The sequence below is a fragment of the Mycteria americana genome, chromosome 24 (genome assembly GCF_035582795.1).
Source record: "Mycteria americana isolate JAX WOST 10 ecotype Jacksonville Zoo and Gardens chromosome 24, USCA_MyAme_1.0, whole genome shotgun sequence".
Lineage (NCBI taxonomy): Eukaryota > Metazoa > Chordata > Aves > Ciconiiformes > Ciconiidae > Mycteria > Mycteria americana.
Genome location: NC_134388.1, coordinates 439561 through 465292, shown reverse-complemented (window position 1 = coordinate 465292; position 25732 = coordinate 439561). Strand labels below are relative to the sequence as shown.

General features: G+C 47.8%; 2 protein-coding genes and 1 long non-coding RNA gene across 3 annotated transcripts in view; 2 read left to right on the top strand and 1 right to left on the bottom strand.

Annotated features, from left to right (window-relative positions):
• Positions 1–621: 621 nt before the first annotated feature.
• On the bottom strand, positions 622–3149 carry RPL36 (ribosomal protein L36). Its single transcript, XM_075523912.1, has 4 exons — positions 3003–3149; positions 2851–2945; positions 1350–1484; positions 622–753 (listed from the first exon to the last, which is right to left on the bottom strand). The coding sequence occupies exons 2-4, from the start codon at positions 2941–2943 to the stop codon at positions 664–666; spliced, it is 318 nt and encodes a 105-aa protein (XP_075380027.1). The 5' UTR covers positions 2944–2945; positions 3003–3149; the 3' UTR covers positions 622–663.
• Positions 3150–3172: 23 nt separating this feature from the next.
• LOC142420232 (uncharacterized) lies at positions 3173–7457 on the top strand. The gene is made up of 2 exons (XR_012778716.1): positions 3173–3565; positions 4159–7457. It is a non-coding gene; the product is annotated as an uncharacterized LOC142420232 (long non-coding RNA).
• Positions 7458–17653: 10196 nt separating this feature from the next.
• The window catches only part of LMNB2 (lamin B2), a 43185-nt gene continuing 35106 nt past the window's right edge, over positions 17654–25732 (top strand). The window contains exon 1 of the mRNA XM_075523911.1: positions 17654–17957. Within this exon, the coding sequence (XP_075380026.1) occupies positions 17757–17957 (201 nt within the window). The 5' untranslated portion in view covers positions 17654–17756. The remainder of the gene's footprint in view (positions 17958–25732) is intronic.

Below are 25732 nucleotides of genomic sequence, written 5' to 3'. Positions count from 1 at the left end.
AATAGGGGAAGAGTAGTTACATGAAGCCTAGTTGAAATTTATTTCTTTGTGTAGCAAGAACAGCACTTGTCCTGTCTCACAGCAAGGTAACTCTTAGTGGAGAATAAAGAATCATCCTGCTGCAATTCAGGGAGCTCTTACTGCACTTCTCTCTCATGATTTGATAATACACCGCAGAAAGTACGGCGTGAGTGGAGGGTACAAGAGGGAACTGCATGAGCAAGAAAAGCTGCACAAGGCTGAAGTGCCATAGGGAAGGAGTGCAAAGTTGTTACTATTTTCAACAGCAGTTTTTGTCCACTGACTTCTCTCCTACCACCATCTCAGTCTGGAGACAGACTGGGAGGTGGAAGGTATCACAGCCTTCACAGGCTTAGCTATTGCAGAGGCTTCCACATTCTTTCTCAGGCTAGCTCTGCAAGGTCTGGAGGAGGAGGATTCCCCCTCTAGAATATATTACAGATCAGTATCAGCAACTCCAGCTGCAGGCAAAATAAAATAGCGATGCAAGTTCTGGATTACTGCAGCTCAGGGCCTTGTCAGCACAATCCTTCAGCATCCCCAGGACCACACCCTTCCTACAGACTGAAGCAGATGTACCATCAAACAGTCACTACACTGTTTTTGTGAGAAAGGACTTTATTGAGTTACAGGCTGCACAACTCAATCCTTCTTTGCAGCAGCTTTCCTCATGGCTGCCAGGACATTGCTGAGTTCTTCCCGCTTTCTCTTGGCCCGAACATGAGTGCCAACCTGCAGGGGAGAGAGCAGTGCAGTCAGCATTCATCCCAGGAGAGAACAGATAAAACATCTTGGCTGCTTTCAGGCATTCACTGAAGATGCTTTACTCAGAGAGCAGGCAGGACGATAAAGTCCTGGTAAACATGGACTCAAGCCCCATCCACCTCAACTGCCCAGCCAGGAACTAACTGCCATCGCATCTCAGTAGTACTTCTACCCAAGAATTATCTGAGGCAAGGGAGAAGATGCTTTCAGCTCTCACAGCTGCCCTCAATGAACCCCCTTTCAAGTTGCCTGGTTAATGGTACCCAATCTCCATCAGCATTGCTCTCCTCTTCCCCACGCCAGATTTGCAAAAATACCAAGGCAAGCCTAGATTACCATAGCTCAGGGCCTTTTTGGCCAAGTACCTTTACGTCCATCTCCCACTCTCCCACCCAACCCAAGGGGCATTCCCTCTGCTCCCTCAGATTAGACCAATAACTTCCCAAACAACTGAAAACATAAAAAGAATTAATTAAAAAGCAAACTATCCCTAGGGAAGGACAGAAAACAGTTAACTGCAGCAGAGTTTTTGCCATCCTCATTAAGCTGTTGGATTGACCTACCCGTTTCTTTATGAACTTCAGAGCACGCTTATCTTTGGAAACTTTCAGCAATTCCATAGCACGTCTCTCATAGGGTGCAAAGCCACAGACTTCCCTGATCATGTCTCGCACAAACTTGGTGTGTTTGGTCAGGCGCTGTAGGAAGCGGGGGAGAGGGGGGAATATATGGATCACCATGAATGTAACTGCTAACTGACCCCGACTGGACTGCAGAGGGTTGTGGCAAACTGGGCTAAGGCCCGACAACCAGCGTATGCTATTGGCACATCTCAAGGAAGTACGATGCCCTGGTAGGTGCCAAGCAGCATGTGACCTCGCCGAGACGTGCTACTCTCTTCATTTTAGCCACAGTATTGGGTATTTTGCACATTTGCATGCACCAACATTTTTTGAAACAGCAGGACCATGAGATATCCAGAATGTGCGTTACTATGCATCTCAAACACCACAATTAAACACAGCATTTAATCAAAGTGAGATAAAAGATGCAAGCTGAATTAATCTCGTGTTAACACACACATTGATTGAACCTGGATAACTCCCAATATTTGTCATTACTGGGCAGTTTTATGGGGTACACCTGTTGTTGCTACCAAGAAAAGCAGACCAGGAGGGATGTCAGGAGTCGCCCAGCCAATTTTCTATTTTACTGCCAAGTTGATTTAAGGTGTGGTTGGAACGCATCTATTTTATTCTTCCATTACTGACTCCTCCACTGCCATTTTTCCTATAACGAGCTATTTCACTCCACAACCACCTTTGCAGATTTAATACTTTCCACCATTTAAGCCCCCGCTCCAGTGTAACTTCACCAGCTTTCTCACCCCTTAAAACGCTGAGCTCTCCGGCTGGTTTTCTGTTGGTCCCAGTCACTGCAGTCCAGGGCCGGACACCGCTCCACACCCCCAAGACCCGGAATGGCGCGAATCCGCAAAGCCAAGCCTTCCGCCACCCGCCAGAGAGCCGCTCGACCCCTGCACCGGCTGCGGCTCCCGGCAGCCACCCACCCGCGTTCAGCCAGTCTGCGCCTACGCTAAGCCTTAGGGTTGGACGGCAAAGCGGCGGCCCGCGGGTGCCCACCACCCCTCCCGGCTCCGCGCCGTCAGCTCCCCCGCAGCCGCGCCATCGCAAGGCGCTGCGTGGGTTCAGAGCCTTCCCGTCTCCCCGGAAGCGGAACCGAGCTGCAGCACTGCACCCCCCCGACCACGCTCCCGAGCTGCTGCAAACTGCAACTCATCCTTTTCACCCGCCCGCCCTCCCTCGCACGGCCGGGGATGGGGGCGGATCGGCGGGCCTTCTCCGCCGGCACGCGGTCCACGACGGACACACGACCGCAAAATAAGGGGCGCACCCCAGAAGCAACCGGCCCCTGTCCGGAACCCCCGCCAGCCGGCAGGCTCCGGAGGGGCAGCAGGCCTGCGCCGGCCTCAGCCCCAGCCGAGCCCCGCGGCTGCCGGCAGAGCCTCTCCCGGGGCCCGGCCCTCGCTCGCCTCATACTCACCCCACGACGGCGGCACTGCCTGGGCTTGGACACGTTCTTCGTCACCTTGTAGCCCTTGTTGAGGCCAACGGCCATGGGGTAGCGGATCGCCATGCCTGCGGGGAGAGAGCGGTCAGCCCCGCCGCCGATGGACGCGGATCCCCGGCCCTCACCTGCCGCCCGGCCGAAGGCGCCGCACCGGAAGGAAGGAACGCGCGCGGAACGCTGGGACAGCGCCGCTTCCGGCCCGCCCACGCGGGGCCGAGGGCGCTCTGTCTCGCGCTGTGGCCGTAGAGGCGAGAGCGGCCCCTGGGGGCGGGCGCTGTCCTCGCCGCCGCCGGAGGGACCGAAGGCCGCGGCCCCGCGGGGGGGGACCTTGTGCGGCGTCCGCGGCCTGTGGGGATCCCAGCGACACGGGGGTCACCAGCACCCCCGGAAGCGCCCGACGGAGCCGCTGGTTTAGTATCAGATGGGGCGGATCGGGCCAAAGCCGGGATTGGCGGGGGCGGGGGGGCCTCCGCGCGCCTACCCCCGGCAGCCGGCCCGGCCAGGGCCCTGGGAGCACGCGTCCTGGGAAAGGACCGTTATTCTTTACCAGCGGCGGTTGGTGAAGACAAGAAGACAAAATAAGTGCAGGAGGAATGAGATTGTTGCAGGTCCGCAAACACGAAGCACAAGTGCGTAGAGACGTCCGACCGACCCTGTGGCTGGACGCGATGTCTGGACACCAGAAGTGGTAAGGGGCATTGCCACCAGCGCAGGCCGTGGGTCAGACCACGCGCCGTGGCTGAGCCAAGCTCTTACAGATTTTTCTCCCACAAATTAAAACTTTTGTATTGCTTGGCCATGATTTGGCCACGTTGGATAGACAAATCAAAAGAAACAGGTTAAACGATTTTGTTGAAATGAAAGAGATGATTGGACTTTCTTGCCTGGACAAGATCCTCTGAGAAAGAACTGAGGTGAACATGTTCAACCCAATGACCTCTTTTCTGCTTTCAAAGGCAATTCCATTTAGTTTTTTAAAATTGAAAATACTGAATTGAAAGTATAAATTTAATTGAAAAATTGAAAATCCTGAATTTTTAAACAAATTACAGAATTTTACATCTTGCTGTCAGACACACTATAGAACTAGTCTTTGCAGAACTTGTTCCTGCCGTACCAGGGCAGTTGTCCCACCTAACGCACAAAGTCTCATTGGACTCTCTGTCACCCAGCTCATGGCACAAATTCAAGCAGCAAGGAATATTTGTCCCTTAGATCATGAGAACTATCATACAGGGCAGCTAAAGGTCCACCCATCCACAAGCTCTGGTTTTCCTTCAGGCGGGAGGAGCTGCCGCACACCCCAGGCTGGATGGAGAAGGAGGTGTCACCTTCTCCTGCCACTGCCGTTGTGCCTGGAGCTATCTTAAGGCGCCTGCTTACATCAGCTCTGGGTGTGCAGAAGAAGGGGATCCTACCTGCTTTGTGACCACCATCAGGCACGGTGCCCCTGAAATAAACACTTGCCCGGGGTGGAGCTGCTGCTTTTCGCTGCCTGGTCTGTGAGCACCAACCACCCAGCAGAGCGTGCTGCAGACGTGGGGCTCTTCCCCCACTCACCCTGGCTATTGCTATGTTCCACTCATGACACCTTCTTTTCCACTCGATGTGCAAACACATAGATGTACAGTTCCCAAACTCTCCTTGGGTTTCTCCTCATTTTACCTTCCTATTCTTCACTGAACCACCTCTCCGCCCCCCTGCCTTTCCCCCAAGAAAATGTTCTTTCAGACCCTTTGAGTCCCATCATTGCCTTCACAAGTCCCTACCAGAAATCCAGTTTTTCAGTTTCCAGAAGCTTTTGCCCCATTCCAACAGTGGTAAATGCCTTCTCCTGCATTCCCAGCATTTGCAAATGGTTTGCATCTCAGCTGAATTTCACCCTTCCTTTGAATTCTGCATTACGTCACCACACTCTTTGCCTTCTTACTTTCCCAGAGCCCTTATGAGCAAAGACCCCATCAGGTGATCATGGGAGGGAGAAAAAAGGGAGATAAGGTAAAGGAAACCACATGATTGGGGCTGAATCAGAAGCCCCAGGTTGGGACTGACTGGCTCTGCAGAGAAGGACGTGGGGGCTCCTGTTGGACAATAGGCCGAGCATCTGTAGTGTGTCCTGGCTGTGGTGAACATACTGGGCTGTATTAACAGAAGTGCACCTGGCAGGTTAAAGGAAGTGATTGTTGCCTTTACTCAGCACTCATTAGATCACATCTGGAGTACTGTGTTTAGTTTCGGGCCTCGCAGTGCAAGAAAAACATTGATAAACTGGGATGAGTTCAGAGGAGGGCCGTGAAGATGTTTGAGGCCTGGAGCATGTGTCCTGTGAGGAGGGTGGAAGGAATGAGGCTTTTTCAGCATGGAGGAGAAGCAGAAGTGAGCTGAGGTAGATGTGAAGCAGCGACCTGAATTTCTGATTAACCAATGGAGAAGAACAAGTATAAGAACGATCCATCCCAATGTGCCAGAAGTTGAGCAAGTACAGCAGGAGGCCAGACTGGCTGAATGGGGAATTCTGGATTGAGTTTAAATGCAAAAATGAAGAGCATGGAAGATGGAAGCAGCATCGAGCCACCCAAGAGACATACACAGGTATTTCATAGCCATGCAGAGACAGAACTGCAGAAGCCAGAGTTCAGCTGGATTTAGCTGAAGACCATGAGAAGAAGGGAAAGTTCAGCATGTGAATACCTTGCCCTTCTCCCATCTGCTCCAGGTTTATGAAGAGAGAGCCATTCTCTGCCACAAGACAGATGATGTTTATCTTAGTGTCCCTTCTCTTTTCCGAGTATAGAATCAGCACAATCCATGATCCACCTCATAGAGGTGCAGGATACACAGCTGAATGATGATGCCTTGGACCCCATCATCTTAGGTCTGCTCTGTGCTTCATTAGCTCAACTTCACCTGTTCATGCAGGGTGTTTCCCCAAGTGTTGGAGCCTCACTGTCTTCCAGGAAATAATTACAACAGCAGCCAGCAAAAATCCCTGCACAGGGTTCATCATACACAATATTTCTGCAACTGAGGCCTTCACAGTCAGGAATAGAAATAACCCCATGCACCAAGATAGAACAGGGCTCTGAAAAGAGGATGTGGGGAGGGCAGAAGTGATAATATCTCTCTCTGCCAGCTAAGAAGTGGCTGTAGCTGTCAGACACAGAAATTTGTGATTATGAGCAAGGCCCCTCTTACAGGCACGCAGTGCTATGCTGGCACTGCTTGGGCACTTGGTAATAGTTGCTACCATTGTTCCCCTGTGCTCTTTTGTGGGGGCAGGAGAGACCTAGGGAAGGGGTCCATCCAGCCTCTGTTGGTGAGATGCCAGAGGTCGAAGAGTCCCTGGTGTGTAATGGGGCTGTCCAGGGAGCGATCAGAGCCAAACCAAGGTGGCCCTTCCTTGCTTAGGCTTCTTGGGAGGGAAGTGAAGGTTGCTGCAGAGTCCCCACTGCTCCCTCTTTTAATAAAAAAAGCCCTCTCCCGCTGGAATGACTCCGCTGCCTTCGGACACTTTGTCTCTCTCCTACAGTGTTTGCCAAGCTAGCCTTAGCACAGGAGAACATGCTGCATCAGTCTCAGCTCTGCCAGGCTAACCTCTGGCTGCCTTCTGCCAGACAGTTACCATGTTGCTCACTGTCTCTCTCACAGAGTTTTAAAGCCCTGCTTTGAGGCAGTCGGAAACTCTAACCACTTTCTTTGGTGATGGTTTATTGCTTAGGTTTAAGCACATTTTTAAACAAAACACAGCTTTGCACATCATAAGGCAGTTTTCACATTGGTCCTTGGTTCTTCCAGCTGAAGTAGTTTGAACCTGACTTTAAAGAAAACTCTGGCCTGGGTAAGTAAACCGGGGTCCAGACAATATCCCCCAGGAGTATTTGGTAACTTGCAAGACTTCCCACAGCAAAATCAGAAACCAACAGCCTCTACCACCACAACCAGGAGAGGAAACAGTAGGCTAAATCCTTCTCCTACATCACCCCATAAGCAAGGGCACCACTCAAGCCGTGGTCTCCCCTCTGAAGCAGCAGGTGTGCATGGGCATACAGATACACAGAGAAGCCACAAAAACTGCACTCCTGAGAGAGGAAAGGCAGACAACCCTGCAGCATCTGGGGGCAGACGACCCATCACTACATGTAACACCAATGAACAGGGAAGGCTACGTGTATTTCTAATGTTATGTTTTGTGCAAAGGCTTATTTTATAGCACAGGCGCTCTGCTAAAACTGTCACCCATGCTGCCACAGACTGGCATCTGTTCCCAAGACCACCTGCTCCAGGAAAAACTGGAAAACAACCCCTGCCTGTTCCTTGGAGCTTTTCCTGAACGATGGTTTTCATCCACTTGGCCAGTCCAACTGCCTGCTCTGCCTGAGCAGAGGAACCATCTGCAGCTGCCAGTTCAGGCAGGCTGCTTCCATCTGCTGAAGGAAAGGATTTAACCCTTCTGGGGCTGTGCTGGGGCTTACAACATTTGGATTTTATGGTCTGGGCTAATCTACTTCACCTCTGTTGCCATGCAGTGGAATGTCTTCATTTTGTATCCACTTTGCAATTATAGGTGCCTCAGCTTTGGTCTTCCTTGTAAGTTGCTCATCACTTCGAAGTGAAAAGGATACGCTTGGGTAAACAACCTTTATTTCTGTCACTGAGAAGCAAATTTCCTGCCTTCCTGTAGGGAACCACATAGAGGAGGACCTCAGTTTCCCCTGCAGCCGCTGTACTGGTGTATCATATGCTGCTTCTCCCCTGTGCCAGCGCACCTTTCAGTGGGACCACAATGACTTACCTTCCTTTCCTACTTGCTGCTGTTGCTGGGGATGGAAAGGTTTCACCCATATCAGGTGGGAAAGGCCATTTACAGCCCTACAGATTTCCCTCAGAATTAGCGACTTTGGACAAATGCAACCAACTTCTGTGTTATTGCTGCCTTTTACAAAATGGCCAGTGTTTTGTAATGGTTGAATGCTATATAGATATGAATGGGTTCCATGGGGATGAGCCCATGCTGCAATTCCTTGGTGGGCCAGTTGAGTGTCACTGCAGGCACAAGGGAGAAGGCTGGATGGTGTGGTTGAGGCAGCGAGGGTGCATTGCCCCTTTGGGCAGCACTGGGAGGCCAGATGAGCTCAGCCTAATCATCAGCCTGTGCCGGTGGGGTCTTGGGCTGTCCCAGCCATGAGAAGCATCCCAGAGGGAGGCAGAAGCCCAGATTGGCATCTTAGTGGAGCCTTTGAGGACCTCAAGGTTCAGATGGAGGTTCGGAGCTGGCCCTCATTTCTAGTTCAGCAGGTGCTTGGCCCTCCATGGCTTTCCTTTACCTGGGCATGCCATTCTGGACTGGGAGGAGTGCTGCTCCAGGCCCAGGGTGCAGCTCTCAGCTGTGCAGTAACAGGGCACAGGAGAAGGGGCTGCCAGCATGGGAGCCTGCGGTGAGGCCCTTGGGGTGCCGAGGACCCAGCTGTTGAAGAGGAGGTCAGAGAGGAAGGTGGGGTGAGGTGCTCAAGTCTGCAGCATGGACAAGAGACATGGGCAGCAGTCACAGCCAGCAAACGGGATTGCTATGAACCACTGTGCACTGTGCAGGTGGATGCGTGTAGGTGCTGCAGGGGATGGACACATGTCCCAAGCTGCAGAGTGCCTGTGTGAAGGATCCTTCACCTTTCTGGCACAGGCTTTCCCGCAGCCCCGAGGCAACCTGCACATGTACCTGAGCAGGCCCTGGTGCTTCTGGTAAGAGAAGCTAACTGGCGCTATCTGTGGTTGGACACTGCCTGCCCAGACCTGGTCCCACTAAGCAAGGGCACATCTCTTACCCACCCCAAGAGGGCTTTGACTGGCATGGTGGAGGTGAGAAGGTCTCCCCAGCATAGAGGCTCCCCTTCATTTCTCCAGTGACACCATTCCAGAGGAGCAGCTGCACATGAGCTGGCTCTTAGCTGTGCCGTCTGCTTGCACTGTATGCCACCAGACAGCTAGGAAGTGTTTTTACATGACTGATCTCATGACACAGCATGTTTAGCAAAGGCTTAGAGCTCTAACATTTCCCACTCCTTGCTTGCATGGATGGATTACCTGCTTTATCCTTGGAGGCTGGGGACATCTGTAGAGTCCAGGGCATACCTGTGACCTCCTGCAGGGCAGGGAGCACCCCCTGGTCACAGAGGTCCTCAGGCCAAAGGAAGAAAAGCAGCAAGAATGATGCAAGCGTTGAGGAAGATGGGGGACTGCAAAGGGGGGGTCCTTTCCAACGTGAGTTCTTTCGGAAGAAGACCCACCAACAGGCCAAGGATTGCAGGGACAATCCTGAAAATCCTGTTTCCTGAGAAGAAGGGAGTAATGGGGGTATCCACCTTCCAAGGAGGCATCAGTCCTTCCTTGTACACATGCCAAAAGGAGAGTCCTGTAGAAAGAAAATGTTGCTATTTCTTTTACATAAGAAGGCATTGTTGACAAGAACGAACAGAAAATCGGTCAAGAATTGGTTGGTGTGGCCAGGGTGCTGCCTGTTGTTGACACCAAAGGAGAAATGTGCAGGGTGGGAAGGAGAAAACTATTTGCATGAAAAAGTAAACAGAATTCAAGAGATTTGTGTCAAGACAGAGCAAAGGCAAAAAGGCCTAAGCAGTCATAGTGCCCATGGGTGGCCCATGTAAGTGTAGATTCCTCACACAGGATTTTGTCCTTGTGGGAGTCCTGCTTTCTGGTCATGCAGCCAAAGATGTCCTGAGGTTGGCTGAGCACTTCTGGGCACCTGAGGTGCCCAGTCGCTACACTGGAAGGACTCCCAGCTCCTTGCCAGATGTAGGGTGGAGGCATTCTCCCCTCTGGCCTCAGGCCAGTCCTGCAGACCCAACCCCTGCCACTGGGAAGGAAACTGGGTGCAGTGGCCACTAAACCAGAACCACTGAATGATGTATTATCAAGATTTGCTTAGCAGGAGGGGTATAGTGGGTGGATAGTGATTTCTGTTCTGCAACATGCAGACATGACAGGCTTGCACAGATCAGAGCTTCTGCCCCTCCAGACCAGTTCAGACCAGCACAATACAGGCATGGGAAAGAAGATGCTCACTTCCAGCCATCAGCATGCTGACTCCTGCAAGTGGCGGTTCATCTACATGATGTCAGCCATGCATGTGGTGTTCCCCTACACAGACGCATCACTGACTTAACTCTTTACTGCTTTTTAAATTAAACTGTCAGTACAGGCTGCCAATGGCCTCACTAACCACGTAATGCCACACCAATCTCTCTGCCGTCCTCCATACCTGAGGCCATTTAGCAGTTTGCAGTTTCCTAGCATTCGTCAGCCTCCCACTCCAAACGTGTTATAAAAATGCAAACCCAGCAACAGTTGCATAATGGTTTAGCAACTGCTCCTTTATTATCCAGCAGATACCAGATTAATCTCACTGGTTAAAGCTGAGCAGACAGAGTCCAGGTGTCACACATCAGGCAGGTGTTTTCAGGTAGACCACTCTCCAAGACAACCACCAAAGGGGTGCTAGACCCCAAGTACGCATCAAGAACACAGCCACATGTGCCACGGGGGTTGTACACATCTGCATTGGGCTGTGTACACTGCAGCAGGGAGATTATGCCTGGGGCTAGCATCTCTGCTAATGGTGTGAGTAAATCCCCAGAGACTGATGAAGCCCTGAATCATTTATGATGGCAGTATTGCAGACCCCTTCAGAGCACCTGTCCACACTACTGAGAGTGACAGAGGTGGACACCATGCTGGCAAACTGACGCAGTCTTTCCTGATGTACTGAGGGAGAACTGGCCTGGTCACTTTGGTGCATGGGAAGAACTGTGAGCTAGTGAATTAATGTCATTTATTAGTTCTCTGCAGGTTGGGAAGCTCAGTACTTCGAACTCACCAGTTATTTCTCTGGATTCCATGGAGTTATATTTAATCATTTGCACTTGAGGGAGCTCAGAGGTTCAGTCGGAGCAGGCCCAGCTTTGAAATTCCTTCATTTAGGCAGATTACCCACCGAGCAAGGACGTCTCTCCAGCCCCCACTGTGTAATGGCCCCAATCTTTCCGGTGGGCAAAACGGCATGCCACTCTGTCCACACTGCACCACGCAGGGCCAAGCTGAAGCTGATTTTCCTTTTACATGCAAGATTTCTGCAGACACTGTAAAACAAATTAAATCCTACAAAGCTATGATATTCTTATACCCAGAAATGGGTTTAGCAGTGTTGAGGTGGTCTGCAAATATCTCCATCAACTTAAAGCTTCTCCTTATTTGCTGTAGCTCCTGCTCATTTACTCCATCCAAGCAAATCTCTTTCACAGCTGCCCAAAACATCTGATTCTTGCACCTACCCACCCACAGCCACCCACAGTGCGCTGGTGGTAGAGAAAGAAGTGACGTGATGCTGCTGGCCTTCAAAATTCAGTACACAGCACCGGCTGCAGGAGAGCAGGGTAGGGCAAGGTCTCTCCTGGTTTGTACAGTCAGGTACCAAACTCAAGACAGCAAACGGCTTCCTGTTGTAGGTTCATGGCTAGTCAGAGCTGTCCCTCATGTTAAGGACATGCAGCTCCAGCACAAGTGCTAACTGAGCCTGTGCTCCGGCACTTCACTGTTGTCACCAGCTGTGGACTGGAAAAATGTTCTCCAATGAGACAGATGCATTGATAGGACCTGAGAGCCAGGTCCACCAAGCTACTCCATGAAGCTCAAGACATACAGACATTGACTGACTAATCTTCACGGTCATCTTAATTTTGTTGCAAGATCATTATAAAGCTTGATAAATTATCCTTTGTAAAATACTTTGAGATGTTGGGTGGAACACACTTTGGAATTGCAGAAAGCATTCCTCTCATCTCCTTTATTAATCATGTAATATGCACAAGAGAGATTGATCCCATGTACATACCTCTCTGTCTCCATAGACCTGTCTTCTCCCCTCTCACATACATTTACTCTGTAAACTTTACCTTTGACAGAGGCTCTGTCTTAAGGAATCTGAGCCCACCCAGCTGTACACAGCATTTCTCACGTTAAGGCACACGATGGGCTAATTATCTGTCAAAGGGGAGCCAAAGGTTTCTGCTTTCACCTTTCTTTGCTAAAAACTGAGCTCCTACCACAGTGGGAGTTTGTTTGTTTGTTTAACAGAATACAGTTGAAATCTTAACCCATCTCCAGTGAGACCATGACAGAGGCTGAGCTAGCCTAGCCAGACATGAGGTACATAACAGGTTACTGCAGCTGCTGGAGGAAAATATGTAAATAGCTCTATGGTGATGGGCACTGAGCCAGCTGCAGTTGGTCTGCGGATTTGAAAATTAGGCGCCAAATGGTTGTTTTGGAAAAAACACTGGGTTTGTTTTCATTAGTGTTTGAGATCAGTGCCACGTTTTCTATAATAACAGCCCAGGGGTGTGAGTGCTGCATGCTCCCCTCCCACAGCTCCACTGGTGTAGCAATGACCTAAGTGATTCTCAAAGCAGAGCTGGGATTGCTCCTGGCTGATAAAGCAAGCTTTGTGAACTCAGACGAACTGCATTTCAGAGCCAGTCCCCACCCTCCTCCACTACATTCTCCAAACTGCCAAATAGCTAAAAGATTAGGGGCTTGCTTGTGTTATGAGGGAACCTGAACTCCACGGAGTGTTGAGAACCTGGGGCTACCCTTGCAGGCTGCATAGGAGTCTTTTATCTTTGGATCCCTGAAAGTATAACTAGAATGAAATCCAGCTCTGTATGTGAAAGCCAAAACTCATAATGTTAGAGATTATTGGCCCAATATTTCATTAAAGGTGATATGAATAATCCCTTCCTTGATCTGAGATTAATTTTGCTATTTACCTGTATAAATACCAGCTAGTTACGCACATGAACGCCCATGGCTCCATCTCCACAGACTCCAGGGCTGCCAGCAGCCTGGCTAGAAGGAAGTGGTAATATGGTTCCTACCTGGCCACCTCATCTGTTTTCAGTGGTGTTTTCACAGTATTTTATTGCCAAGAAATCTGTCTTCCTATTACTTTGGAACAATTCCTAAGCTATGGGGAGCCAGCGAGGGGAAGACTCAGTAGCTAAATGCTACACTGAAGGCTGTGGTGTACCACACACTACAACACTTCCTTTGCCTGATAAAGGCTGTGAATGAGTTGTACTGTAGAAAGCCTCTCCCTTGCTCTTGTGTTACAGACATGGCTCTTTTTAGCATGTGGTATTACAAGCAAATCACTGTGTGGAAAAGTGACGAAGTGGAATTGTGGAAAGTTGAGAGGCCCTGAGCACTGACCCCCCCAGCTTCTTCCTTTGCCACTTTTCTGTTGAGAAGGGGGGAAAATATGAGAGTGTTTTAAAATTAAATTCTCATTTCTTTCTGGTCACATGAGACCAGGGTCTGGTTCCAGTACAAGAGTCTAAAGGGCCACACAGGCCCTCCTGACAATGAAAGTCACTTGCCTTCCTGCCACAAAGGAGTGAACAATCCCAAGCACAGACTTGAATTCTCCTCCCCCGGCTTGGTTAACACTTCCCCCAGTGTGATACAGGTTGAATTCTGCCTCAGTAAGGAGGTAAATACTGTAGTAGAAGAATATTATTGTCCGAGGCTCCTGCCAAACATTATATGCCTGGAGTTAGAAATAAATACGCCCTCTACACGTTACAGCGTGGTGTCTTGTCTTGAAAACATCCTTGTTCTACATACAGTCTGCTGTCTATTTGCTTTAATCCCACAACTGTGCACTGTGTTCCTCTTTGCTCTTTTTTACACGTCTCTTAGCAAACTTTCTCATAGCAGATAAGGAAGATCTCATCCATGACACATGGCATACTATTAATTTTCTCTACTTGCCTTGGTGCTTTCTGTCCTGACACTGCTGGAAGCAATTTTATTCAATGAAAGCTGAAATTCTGGAGCAGAAATCTGTGGTGAGGTATGAGTGCTTCTTCCAGACTTGCAGTCATTGCTAGCAATTTTTTAAGCACTAATGCTGAGCTGGATTGAATTTGGACTGATAGGAAAATGTTCTGTGCTATATGTTCAATCCTTGCCCCTTCCTGAAATTAATGAAAATATCTGAGACAATCGATTAAACATTCACAGGCTGTTCAGAGTGAGATAAGGAACACCACGAGGCAGAGGGGAAGTTAGGCGACTACAGAAAAGGTAGAAATAATCCTGCTATTAAAGACATATAAATAATAAAGTATAGAATGAGAAAAGGGAGGGCATGGTAGCAGCTGCTGAGAAACTAAAGCAGTTGAGGTAAGAAATAGCAGTGGAAATCCTGTGTCCCCAAATCCATGAAAATGTCAGAGTCATTACGAAATCCCAGAAAGCATCAGAAAACTCATTACACCCAACTGTACAGGAAACTGGTCAAAAGCTGAGAAGATGCTCTGCCTCAAAGGATACATGAGGTTTTCCTTTACCTTTATTACATGCTGTAAGTAATCTCTCAATTTATCTGATGGGAGAAGCACTCCAGTGCTAGGCAGAGCCTATCACTGCTGTCTGTGTTATCTGACATCCCAAAAATTTATTCTTATCCTACCCAGACAGTCAGATATATTGCAAGTAAGTACCTTTGAGCTAGAGCTCTGATACTGAGCCCAGGGCACTTCCAAGTTCCTGACTTTGTACCAGGGTGAAACCTGTACATGCACCAGCCTTCTCCTGTGCTTGGCTTTCCACAAAGAGTAAACCTGGGGGGGTGGGTGAGGCAGCAGCCTTGGTGTGCTCCGAACAGGTTCCCAATCTGAAAAGCGCAGGGAACGCAGCCCCAGGGATTGCCATGGCCCTCTGCCACCCCAGTCAGGTAAGGCTGACACATCCCTAGATTGTCCCTTTTTTAAACACTGAATGATTGTGTCCTGAGTTAACAAATCAATTCTACCTTCTGAAAGCAGAAAGGGAGTTTATTGTAAAATTGTTTTGGGTAGCATTGAACTGTCAAGGTCCTTAATTAGAAACTAATTGCTAAATATTGAGAGACAAATGACAACACTGACGCTGGTTCAATACTAACCTATATCATCAGAGTGATCCAAGAGGACCAGTATTTGAACAGATGCTAATCCCACGACTAAAGCATGCATTGTACTCCCTGTAAAACACAGTTGTCTAGTGGGCTCTCAGCTTTTGCACTTCCCCTCCCCCCTTGATTCTTTCCTCTCCCCATCCCACCCCAAACTGTTATCTTCTTTTTAGCAGAGATAGGAAAAGCGAATTAACAAGGAGGGGAGACCGGTGCCAAGGATGGAAGTATGCAAGTGTTCTGGTTACTGCTAAAGACAGGGACCTTCTGAAAAATGTAGAAAATATTAGGTATTATTATTGAGGCTTATTTCAGGAAGCATATTTAGAAAAAAAGATTTTACTGCAACACAGTTGATACCAGCACTATGAAAATAACTGGTAACATTAGAAAGAAAAAAAAAAAAAGCCTAAATCTTTGAAACATTCAAAGTTTCTAAGCCATTGTCTAAAAAATCTGACAGACAATGGGGGAGTATGGGCTAAACTTCATGAACAAAGGGGATTTACATCTGGATTACATTATCAATCAAAATTAGGCAAAAGGTTTAAAAGAATTTCTAAAATATGACAGATGCGCAGAGTATCGCGTCAAATCACAAGAGAAGAAATGAGCTAACCCAAAAATGCTTACACAGAGGCTTTCAGCATTCCTAAAATATTTTTTTCTGGCTTAACGTAACCAAAGTTTGTAACTGGTCTCCCACGACTTTGCTGGTATCGGAAACTGCATGTTGAGAGAGAAAAAGTTCATTCTAAGTGCATGGCTTGACGCTCACACGCATTTTTTTGCTTTGCTCGGGGGAAGGCAGGGATGTTTGAAACGATACGGGTGGCACGCAGGCAGCTGCGGCGAGAGGCTCGGGGCCGGGCTGGAGCCGGCCCAGGAGCAGTTGGTTTACAGTTTGCAGACAGGCGCCAAAATTCAAAAAACGCACTGTACTTCAAACCCAGAGACGCGGGTGGAAACAACGAGGCAGGAGGCGGCCCCCGGGTTCCGGGGCTGTCCCCGCTGTGGCTCTGTGCCCGGAGCAGGCAGATGGGGCAGGACCTGACCGCTCTGCTGCGCCAAGAGGCCACAGCACTCTGGGATTTGTAGTCTCTTCTTTCTGCTTTCTTTTGCAGATAAATGCAACTCAAACCCAACTTGAATTCAGTCAGAAAGCTGAGTTCCACACCGAGTTGTACATCATATGATCAGATCTCACTGATAAAGATCTGATAACAGTGACCTTCAAATAGGGAGGTTGTGTAAATGCCTACAGGGAGGGCACGTGTCATCATCTATAGGCTTATGTTCATTTTAGCTATCATTCATAAACTCCCTCCAGGTAACCCACTGATACCCCCGGCTTCACAGGCTTGGTGTGGAAATCCCTGCCCTCAGCTCTCTGTAGGAGATAGAGGTGAAGGAGCAGTCAATGCTGTTCTAGGAGGGATGATGCCCAAGCCAGGTGAGATGGGCACTCTGCTGTCTACAGAGGAAGCTGGGACAATTCTTTTCATATCACATGCATATTTTTAAACAAATGCATTCAGGTGAAAACCTACTATTTACATGGGTCAGCTGCTAAAGACATGCAGTGCTTGCAAGAGGGAGTTACAGCTATTTGCCGACAAGAGTACTGAGCGTCCAGAGTTCCTGGATTTATTCCGAGGTTTTCCAGTTTGAGGTGTACTTGATATTAGGATCCCAGATCCTCTAACATGAGGATCATCTAGCTTCTATTTTGAGGATAAACCCATTCACACCTATTTGTTCAGCCTGGGTCCCTAAGTTTCTTTTCATATATCATGTGCAGTATTTTCTTGCTCTCTTTCCTGTTTCTCTATCTAGATCTGTCCTCCCTCTCATGCACAGCACTTCTTTGCATTGTGCTCATGTGCTCATTTTTTCTTTGCTGTCCATGCATATGGATGACCGACTGTTTTTTCTGCTTCTCAGGCAGAAAATCTCCCTTTTCTCAGCCTTCCCTGGTAGCTGAAAGGCACAATGGCAGTAAGGGCTTTTCATCCTCCAAAGTTTTGGGACATGAGGAATGGTAATCCAGTTAACTAGTTAACGTGCAAGAACTGACAGAAGTTGGGGTATATTCAGTAAAAATGTTTTGGGGAAAAAACATATTCTGGGAACTGGGAAGGGAAAACTTCCCAGTGGATTTTAGTTTGTACAAAATTTGGCTGCATTCCCTGAGACTGCCAAAAGATTTCAGGATAGCTTCCTTCTTGAACGGCCTGATCAGAGACTGGAAGGCATTGCAATCTCTCAGTAAAACTTGAGCATGACAGGGGTCAATGGTTCGGGTGGGTTTGGTGAGCCTGGGGCTTTACGGACAACCTTGTGCTCTGGCAGGGTGGGGGGCCGTCGGTGACCCGTTGGTGACCCGCACCCGCCAATGCCCAAGCGGCTGCTCCGGCTGCAAGTGGGACTGGGAGCAGCTGCTGACCGCTGAGGAACGTGCGAAGAACAATCCTAGTGGGTACCTCTGGTCGCTCCCGCTTTTATTACAAAAAAAGTCTTGCCTTCAAGATTGGCTCCTCGCTTCCTGCGCTTTACTCACACTCACGACAGCCCAATTTTATATGTTAATACGCAGCACAAGCTACACTTTTGGATGAGGAGCAGCCTCAGGCCCGCCGGGCGCCCGGCAGCCCACAAAATGGAGGGCGGCCGGGACTGCACCTCCCAGCGCGCCCTGCGGCGCGGCGCGGCGCGGCCATCTTGGCGCCGAGACTTCATTTCCCAGGCGGCGCGGCGGCGGGGGAGGCGATGTCCGCCATCTTACCGCTCTCTCCTCCCCCGGTGCGGCTGGATTGAATGAGCCCGCTGCCCGCCTGCCCGCGAATTGAGCGCCATGTCAGGCACCCCGAGCCGCGGCACCCCCGGCGGGACCCCGCTGTCGCCGACTCGCATCTCCCGCCTGCAGGAGAAGGAGGAGCTGCGGCAGCTCAATGACCGCCTGGCCGTTTACATCGACCGTGTGCGGGCGCTGGAGCTGGAGAATGACCGGCTGCTGCTGAAGATCTCCGAGAAGGAGGAGGTCACCACCCGGGAGGTATGGCCCGGGGCGGCCTGCTGGCCCTCGCCCGGGTCTCCGGGGCGGGAGGGCAGGCAGCGGCGGCCCGTTGGAAGCGTTTCCTCCGCTCCGTCCCGGGGAGGGGTTCCGCGGCCCAGGGGCTCGGCCGATCTGTTCCCGCGCGGCGCCTCCGCCTGCTCGCCCGGCGCGGGGCGCGCTGTGGCGGCTCCGCGCGGCCCGGGGTTCGGCGGCGCCATGCGCGGCCCGCCGCGCCGTTTCCGCCTGGCTCTGGCCTCGGGGCGAGGGTCGCCTCGGGGCGGTGGGTTCTGGCTGTGCCCGGCCGTTGGGCTCGGGGCTGAGGGCGAGAGCTGTGGGGGCTGGGCGGAGCATCGGGCGGGGGGGGTGGTGTTGAGATCGAGCGCCTGCCTGTGGCCCCTCGGGGGCCGTCGGGGGGGGTCTCTGGCCGCGGTGTCGGGCAAAGACCCTGCTGGTGACACGTTAAAGGCGGCTCGGGCCGGGATCGTCGCCGAGTGAAAATTCGATACCTGGAACGACGCCGGTGGCGGGAGCGGGCCGGCGCGGCTGGCGGCGGCCGGCCCTGCCGGGAAGCGGCTCTGGGTGGCGGGGCGGGCGCGGCGCTCCTCTGGCGGTAGGGTGGCGGTTGAAGTCGCACGCTGCCCTTCATGCTTCGGCCAGATAGGGTTTGCAGCACGGAATACCGTTCTCGGGGTCCCCTGAGTCTTCGTGTGGGTCTCATCCGCTGTGGGCTGGTTCTTTGCTGTAGTTTGTGGTCTGTTCCCCGTGCAGACTGAGCCTTCTTGGTGTACTGGACCCCATGCTGACATGCGTCCTGTGAATTGTAGCAGCCTGAATGTTATTTTTTCTTTACTGTCCCTATCCTGACAGCTGATGCGATGAGATGAAAAATTTGAAAGAGTTTAGGTTAACTCTGCCTCTCGCCAGAGAAAATCTTTCTTAGTCTCTGCAAATGCCAGGAATCAAATCCTTGTAGTGTGAACTACTCTGATCCACTTCCTGTGATCTTGGAGGCAAAACTGGCTCATTCTTTTCCGAAGCCATGTTTTGTTTTTCCCTCTTCTGTTGTATCTGCTTTCCCTCAGGACTCTCCTTCCCATATGGAGGAAGGATGTAGTCAGTGACACAGCTGGGGACAGTCCCACCCATCCTGTACCAGCTCAAACCCCCTCTACTCAATCTGTTGGAGGCAGTCTGCGAGGTAAGCTGTCCCACCTCTGAGATGAAGTTAAACTTCTGTGGAAAGCCTGTAGATAACAGCCTTTACTGTAACTTGTGTGATGCAGTGGATTGCTATGCCACTGTGTAGGCTTTTTTTTTTTTTTTCCTCTTCCCCTTTAAGAGTCTGGTTTGATGATGCTAGGGGTGGTGGGAGGATGGTTTGAATTAATTTAGTTTAAGCAGGCCAGATATGATAGTGTCTTGTTTTGGGAGTGGTCGGCCTATCTGCAATTAGTGTACACCCAGGGTTGAAGTCCCTTTAAAGTCCCTTTGTACCACTTAATGATATATTATAACTTATGTGTTTTCAAAATAACTAGATATTTCTAAACATAAAACATGGCTACATCACTTGTCCTGTGTGGAATCATGCTATAAACAAAGTAACCATGTCTGGTTCAGGGAGCTTCTAAGTTGTAGATTTCTGGAGGCTAGAAGGAGTATGTATTTTAAATACAGGAGGCAGAATGTAATTTTGTTGACAGCACACATGTAACAAGAGTAAGACTAGGACAAGCAGAAAGCGTAGATATGATCTCATTAGATTTTTAATATGAACATAAACCAACTCCTGCTAGCAGTTCTGTGTGTTATCAGTTCTGGAAAAATACTCTGATGCAGTAGTCAGAAAATAAACTTGAGGATTTTGATATAAATATTTTGCTTACTTTGCCCTTGAGCTTTCCTTCTTCATTTTTCTTCCAGACTTCAAAAAAAGTCCTAGTTCTTAGACATATTCTAACAAACTTTGTCAGGATTTCTCAAGTTCCTCTTTGACTCATCAGAGACAACATAAGATACTTTAGCTGGTCTGTGGACCACATTTGTTAAATGCTTCCCCCATCCCTTTAGGACAGCTTATTTATTCTTTACATATGTCCAGAAAAGGACTTTGGAGTCTTACTGTTTTGATGCAGGATAGGGGACAGTGGTTGAGGACTGTGGGAGCAGTAAAACTTCAGATGGCTGTCAGATTTTGGGTTTACTGGAATGGGAGAATCCTATCCTTTCACTTTCAGGACCAATCTAGTAAACTGGATTTTCTGCTGATAATTCAGTTTTCTTGTTACACTGTTAGAATTTGTGTTCATAAAATTATTAGGCTTAGCATGAAATGAGATATTAATTAAAAATAAATCCTCCAAACCCCACAAAAAACCCAAACAAACGCCAAAGCAGCCCTAACTTCTGTGTAGAAGCACAGTTAAGTGTAGTCCAGTGATACTGGCATACTGTTCTGGCTACATCATTATATCTTTATATTAGCCCCACATGCTTAAAATAGACTATTTTCTTTTCCCAACGTGTTCAAGATGAAAATCCCCCTTGGTTGACTTCAACTGTGTGTAAATTTGACTTTGATTTTTTTTTTTTAGCCGTCTAAATATTCAAATATTTTTGGCTTATCTGTGGTAGTGGCAGGGAACATCATCCGCCACTGTGGTAGATGGAGTGATGCATGTTGTGGGATAGCAAGCAGGGGTGACTGCTCACCAGTGGGCTCTATGTTAACACCTGAGACTTTTGCCTTGAAAGGAGGTGATGGGTTCATAATCCAAGGCAAAGAGGAGGTTCAGGATTGCTATGACAAGCAGTAGACAAGAGCATGATATCATGAGAGAGATGTTTGTCCGTTGCTTGTCACTCTAGTATCCCACAGTGACCATGTCTGAGAAAGGGGCTGGGGTGAGACCATTACTAACATCTTCTCCCTCCAGCCCTGCATGCATGGCTGGGGGGAGAGGATTGGCATTTCTGATCTTCTCAAAGCTCTGGTTTAGGGGAGTATCTTCTAGATGAGAGAAGTTCTGCTGATGCTGTTCGGGCAAGGACCATAGTCACTGTTCTGCCAGAGACTCTTTAAGCATCAGCTGATCAGGATGTTCTTTTTCCTCATTGTTTTAATCACTAATCTGCAGAAGATAGAAGAAAGCAGCCTCTTTCTCCACCTCTGTTGGGCAATCTCCTTAGTTTTACGGACCACAGCTGCATCATGGCCTTGGAACAAAATAACTCTTGTTGCTCTTCTTGAGGAACACAGGGCTGCCACCTCTTAACAGTAGAGAAAAGGAACTTTGCAGAAGTTGAGATTCATCTCTAGTCCTCTACTAATTATAGCCCTTTTTCCTGCTCTTCCTAACTCTGTCCAATACTGTTCTACCTTTACTTGTATGTAGTAGGCCTCTAGAGAAATAAAAATGTACACAGTAAGCCCTCAGACAAATATGAAAAAATATTTTGTCTGTGTAGGTGGGGGAACCTATAATTGGCCTCATTCTTTCTCTGTTTGCTCTCTTGCATGAATCCCCTTGTGTAGCTTAGCTTGTGATAGAGATATTTAGCTCATCCCCTTGTTTTTCTACCTCCCTAGTATGTGACTGATGCTATTCTCACTGTGTTGGGGTCGCTGTTACAATAATTTGTGAGGCTGGGAGGGGGAATACTGGAAGGGCTAAGAGGAAAAGAGTCCTAGAGCTCTCCTCATCCTGTGATGATGTCTTTATACAATATCTTGCTTTCTAGAAAGGTTTTATTCTTAACTTGTTTTAACAAATACCTCAGTGTTCCCTAGTTGCCATGCTGAAACAATTGCAACAGTCGTAGGTTGGTGGTTTTTTTTTTTTTGGCTTCTCTTGCTTCTGCAAGGATGCTGAAACCAAGTCAACTGAGGTTCTTGACAGTATTTTGGCAAATTGCTCCTGTGTGCTTCTGAGAACCAAGTGAAGAGTTGCTTTCTCTCTCATGGCTTCCTGGATTAACCACTCTATGGCACTCACTACTAGCGTATTAAAATATAGCTCGGGTATCACCTCCTGGATTACAGTTTGGGCTAATTGAAACCTGTTAGAATTACTGCATTTTCTGTGTCTCTGATTTCCTGTAGTGTCCCTGTTTTCCTTTGTAGCTGGTGGTCAATAATCACTGTGTAAATCAATGTTGTTTCTGTATTCTGAATGCTGCTTGCAGTTCTCTTGACCTATTTTAAAACTTCTAGAGCCTGGAAAAAGTGTGTAAGGAAAAGGTGGCAAAGATGAGCAGAGCAGCAGAATAATTTCTGACCAGGAGCAAATCTGGAAAATAGATGAGAAGAAACCTGAGGTCTCTAAGTCATGAGTCCAAACAAAGAAATTTGTCTGGGAAGCAAATATTCAGCATTTCTCACAACACAAAACTAAAGGCATGAAAAGAAATTATCAAGCAGTAGGTCTTAATCCACCAGTTGTGCCTTTATGATGCTCTCTGATGTTGTGGAAACCAAAAGCTAAAGAGATTTACAAAAGCATTAGACAAATTAACAGTATTTGGTGACTGCTGGTTTTTGGTGCCTGGAAGCAATTTTTGGCTCAGAATTTTTTTTTAATTTTATTTTTAGAAGCTGGGAGTATATGTAAAATCATTATATGTTTGCCTCGTTCTCCATGCTTTTTCCCTTCAGCATTTGCTACCAGCTGCTGCTGTTACTGGCTTACACTGGAAGGATTGGCATAGGCTTCAAGGATGAGTTGGTATCTTTCTCAAATGCGGGGAGCAGGAGGCAATGGGTTGTGGTAACCCAAGCAAAATGATGAGAAACAACAAATGAAGGAAGGAATTTGAATTGATAGATTCTACTGATAGAAGATGACAAAAAATGGAAGACGTCATCAGGCAGGTTATCTCTTGCATCCAGTATTCTTTGGGATTGTTCAAGGACACTGTCTGGTGGTACTCTGTCTCATCACACTTCTGAGCAAAGAACCAGAAATGGGCTTCACAGTTGCCAGATGCATTTATTCAACTTCCTTCTCTTGTTGCTGTGGATACCAGCTGTTGTTACTATTGACTTTTTTTTTTTTTTGCCAGGAGAGGCATGTGAGACTTATCCTAGGAGGTCCTGCTTTGGTTTAACAGCACCTTTTTAAGAATGTCTGGAAGTGTCACTGTACTAGAGACCAAGCTGAGTAGCAAATGTGAAGTGGTTTAAAAAACGGAGTGGGCAGAAGAGTGTCTGTAGAGTCAAAACAAAGCAAATTCATAGGTGTACACTAAACAGAGGCACTTTTGGGACCTTACTTCTCTGGAGATTTTCAGAGAGTCAGTAGACTCTAAGTTCCTTCTGCCAGAACAGAGTTTGAGGGGTGACAGTTTCAGGGAACAGAAATACTTTCCAGAATTTCTCTCAGTGCTGGGTTAGAAGGGTGCTTTTGATGAATAACCGTCTTGGGCTAGAAGTGTTGTCCAGCATATAATACCAGGCTAGTTCAGCTAAGCTGGTGCTGGTTACTTTCCTTTGAGCCTACTGCTGCTTTTGGTTCTCTCTTCTCTGCTTGACCAGTGCTGAAAATAAACAAGATGTTAATTTTTATGATCTAGAAAGACCATCTTGAACTGTCCTCCAGTTCAGTTTGATCATCTAAAACTTTTATCAATGTTATAATGAATCCATGTTCTCTTTGCATCCTGTTGTTAGAGTTCTGGTGAGGTTTTTTTTGGGGGGGTGGGTGGGGGTTGGTTTTTGTGGTTTGTGCAGGGTTTTTTTGGGGTGGTGGTGGTGTGTTTTGGGGTCTTTTTTTGTGTGGGGTTTTTTTTGTTTGGTTGGTTTTTTTTTGGTTTGGGGGGGGTGGGGGTGGTTTTTTTTTTCAGTGATTGAAGGTATTGCTGCTCCCAGCTGTCTGCTGCCTCCCTGTGCTGGAAGCTGCAGTATGTCCTTATGTCTCAGTTAGTTATTTCTGTCTGCTCAGCAGTGCATTAGCTGCAAATTCTAGTGAAAGTGGCTTTTTGACTAACACTTTGGACTGTGAATTGGACCTGTGTGTTTCCTTTTCATGTTTGTTACTGGAATAGAAGCAGAGAAGAGGTTAACATGCTGCAGGAGAAAAATGCATACTAAGCTACCACAACTGGTTATGCTGTGAATGAATCAGTTCTTTCTAATTAAGAAGCATAGTATCTGGTTCTCTTTTTACCAACAGGTTCTGAAATGGCTTTCATCATGTAATTTTTAGCTCCATCTAGCTATATTCTCTCTACACAGGAATTAAATTAAGTGTTTATTCTCTGTTCAGAATATTGCTGTTCTGGAGTTGTTAAGTTCTGTATTATCTGTAATGCCTCAAAAGCATAAATTATTTACTGCCTGTTGTAAGCATCACACCAGCAACACCTGGGACAGTATTGCAAAAACTGCAAAAATTTTGGGACAGTATTTGCAAAAACCTAGGGAAAAAGGCTTTCTTCCTTTGTACCTTGACATGCAGTTCCAGTTTATGCCCTGGAGTACTGGGAAGGGATTTGTCCTTGTGTCCTGCACTATGATTTAGTGTGCCTGTCTGAACCTACAGCAATACGGCCCCAAGTTTCTGGTAGATGTCCTAGGGCAAGGATTTTAGCACACTTAAGAGTTGAAGGGCAGATGGTCTAAAGCAGGGCCGGCATTAGAGGAGTGTTGTAGATGCAGTACATGATGGTGCAGAATCAGTGCTTGGCCATTGGGCAATTGTATTGTGTATTGCAATTTGCAAATACTGTATTTTCATTCAAGGGTCATCCATAATGAAAGGCTTTGCAACCTTAAAATCAACATTTTATTTTTTTTCTTGGCATTGTGCAGTGCTGTATGAAAGTTTAGCATAGTCATGGTACACTTGTTCGTAGTACTTCCTAAGTTTTGTAACTGATAATACAGAGTTGTGTTGGCTTGTGCCATAGACAACCTCTGGCTATCAGCTATGGAACAAAACTCAAACAACCCAAAACTTAAGTTGAATAAAGCTTGTAAGAGTTAATTCTTTAAAGAAAAGAAGTAAAATTGCACGGATAGACAGCCAGTTTGTTTCTGGTACGTGGTATGCTTGTAAACTAAGGCTTCTCAGCCCTCACACTGTTTTATTTTAGTTAATTTCAGAAGTTTTATGAGAATAGAGTATATCAGGAACTTATTAAAAGCAGTCAGGATATAATTCAGTCTTTTCGAAGACCAGATGGTTGAGTCTGTCATTGGTGCCACTCTGATGTTGAAATAGGCGCTCCTAGGAATAGTGCAGTTTGTTTTCTTGTTTCTACATTTTATGCTTTGTTATGAATTTCTCTTCTTAAAGTTAGTACATTCTGCTTTTGGCTCCTCTCATTCCCTGATTGCTCTGTTTCTGAATTTACATTACTAATAGTTGCTCTGGTATCTTTTCATAGAGGCAATAGCTGCAATCTTTTATGGTCCTGACATTTTAGCTATCTGATATTTCAAATAATCTTGCATTCTAAAAGAATAAAGGTGTGGAAGACTTCAAGGTGCCTTGCTGCAGTCTGAATAGCTGATTATGTAATATATTGAGTCGGGACAGGGAGAAGTCTGTAGATCCTTATCCTCTGAGGTAGAGAACAGGACTGGAAGCTCATCTCTGAACAGTTCACATTTCTGTAGTTCATCGTAGTTCATCTAGTTTCAGATTCTTTCCAGCTTCATAGTGCAAGAGCAGCAGAGTCAAATTGGGCCTCGGACCTGTATTCCACAAAATAAGTCTATCATCATTTATCTTTAAGTGATATTACTGTTTAAAAAAGATCTCCTAAAGCAGCAG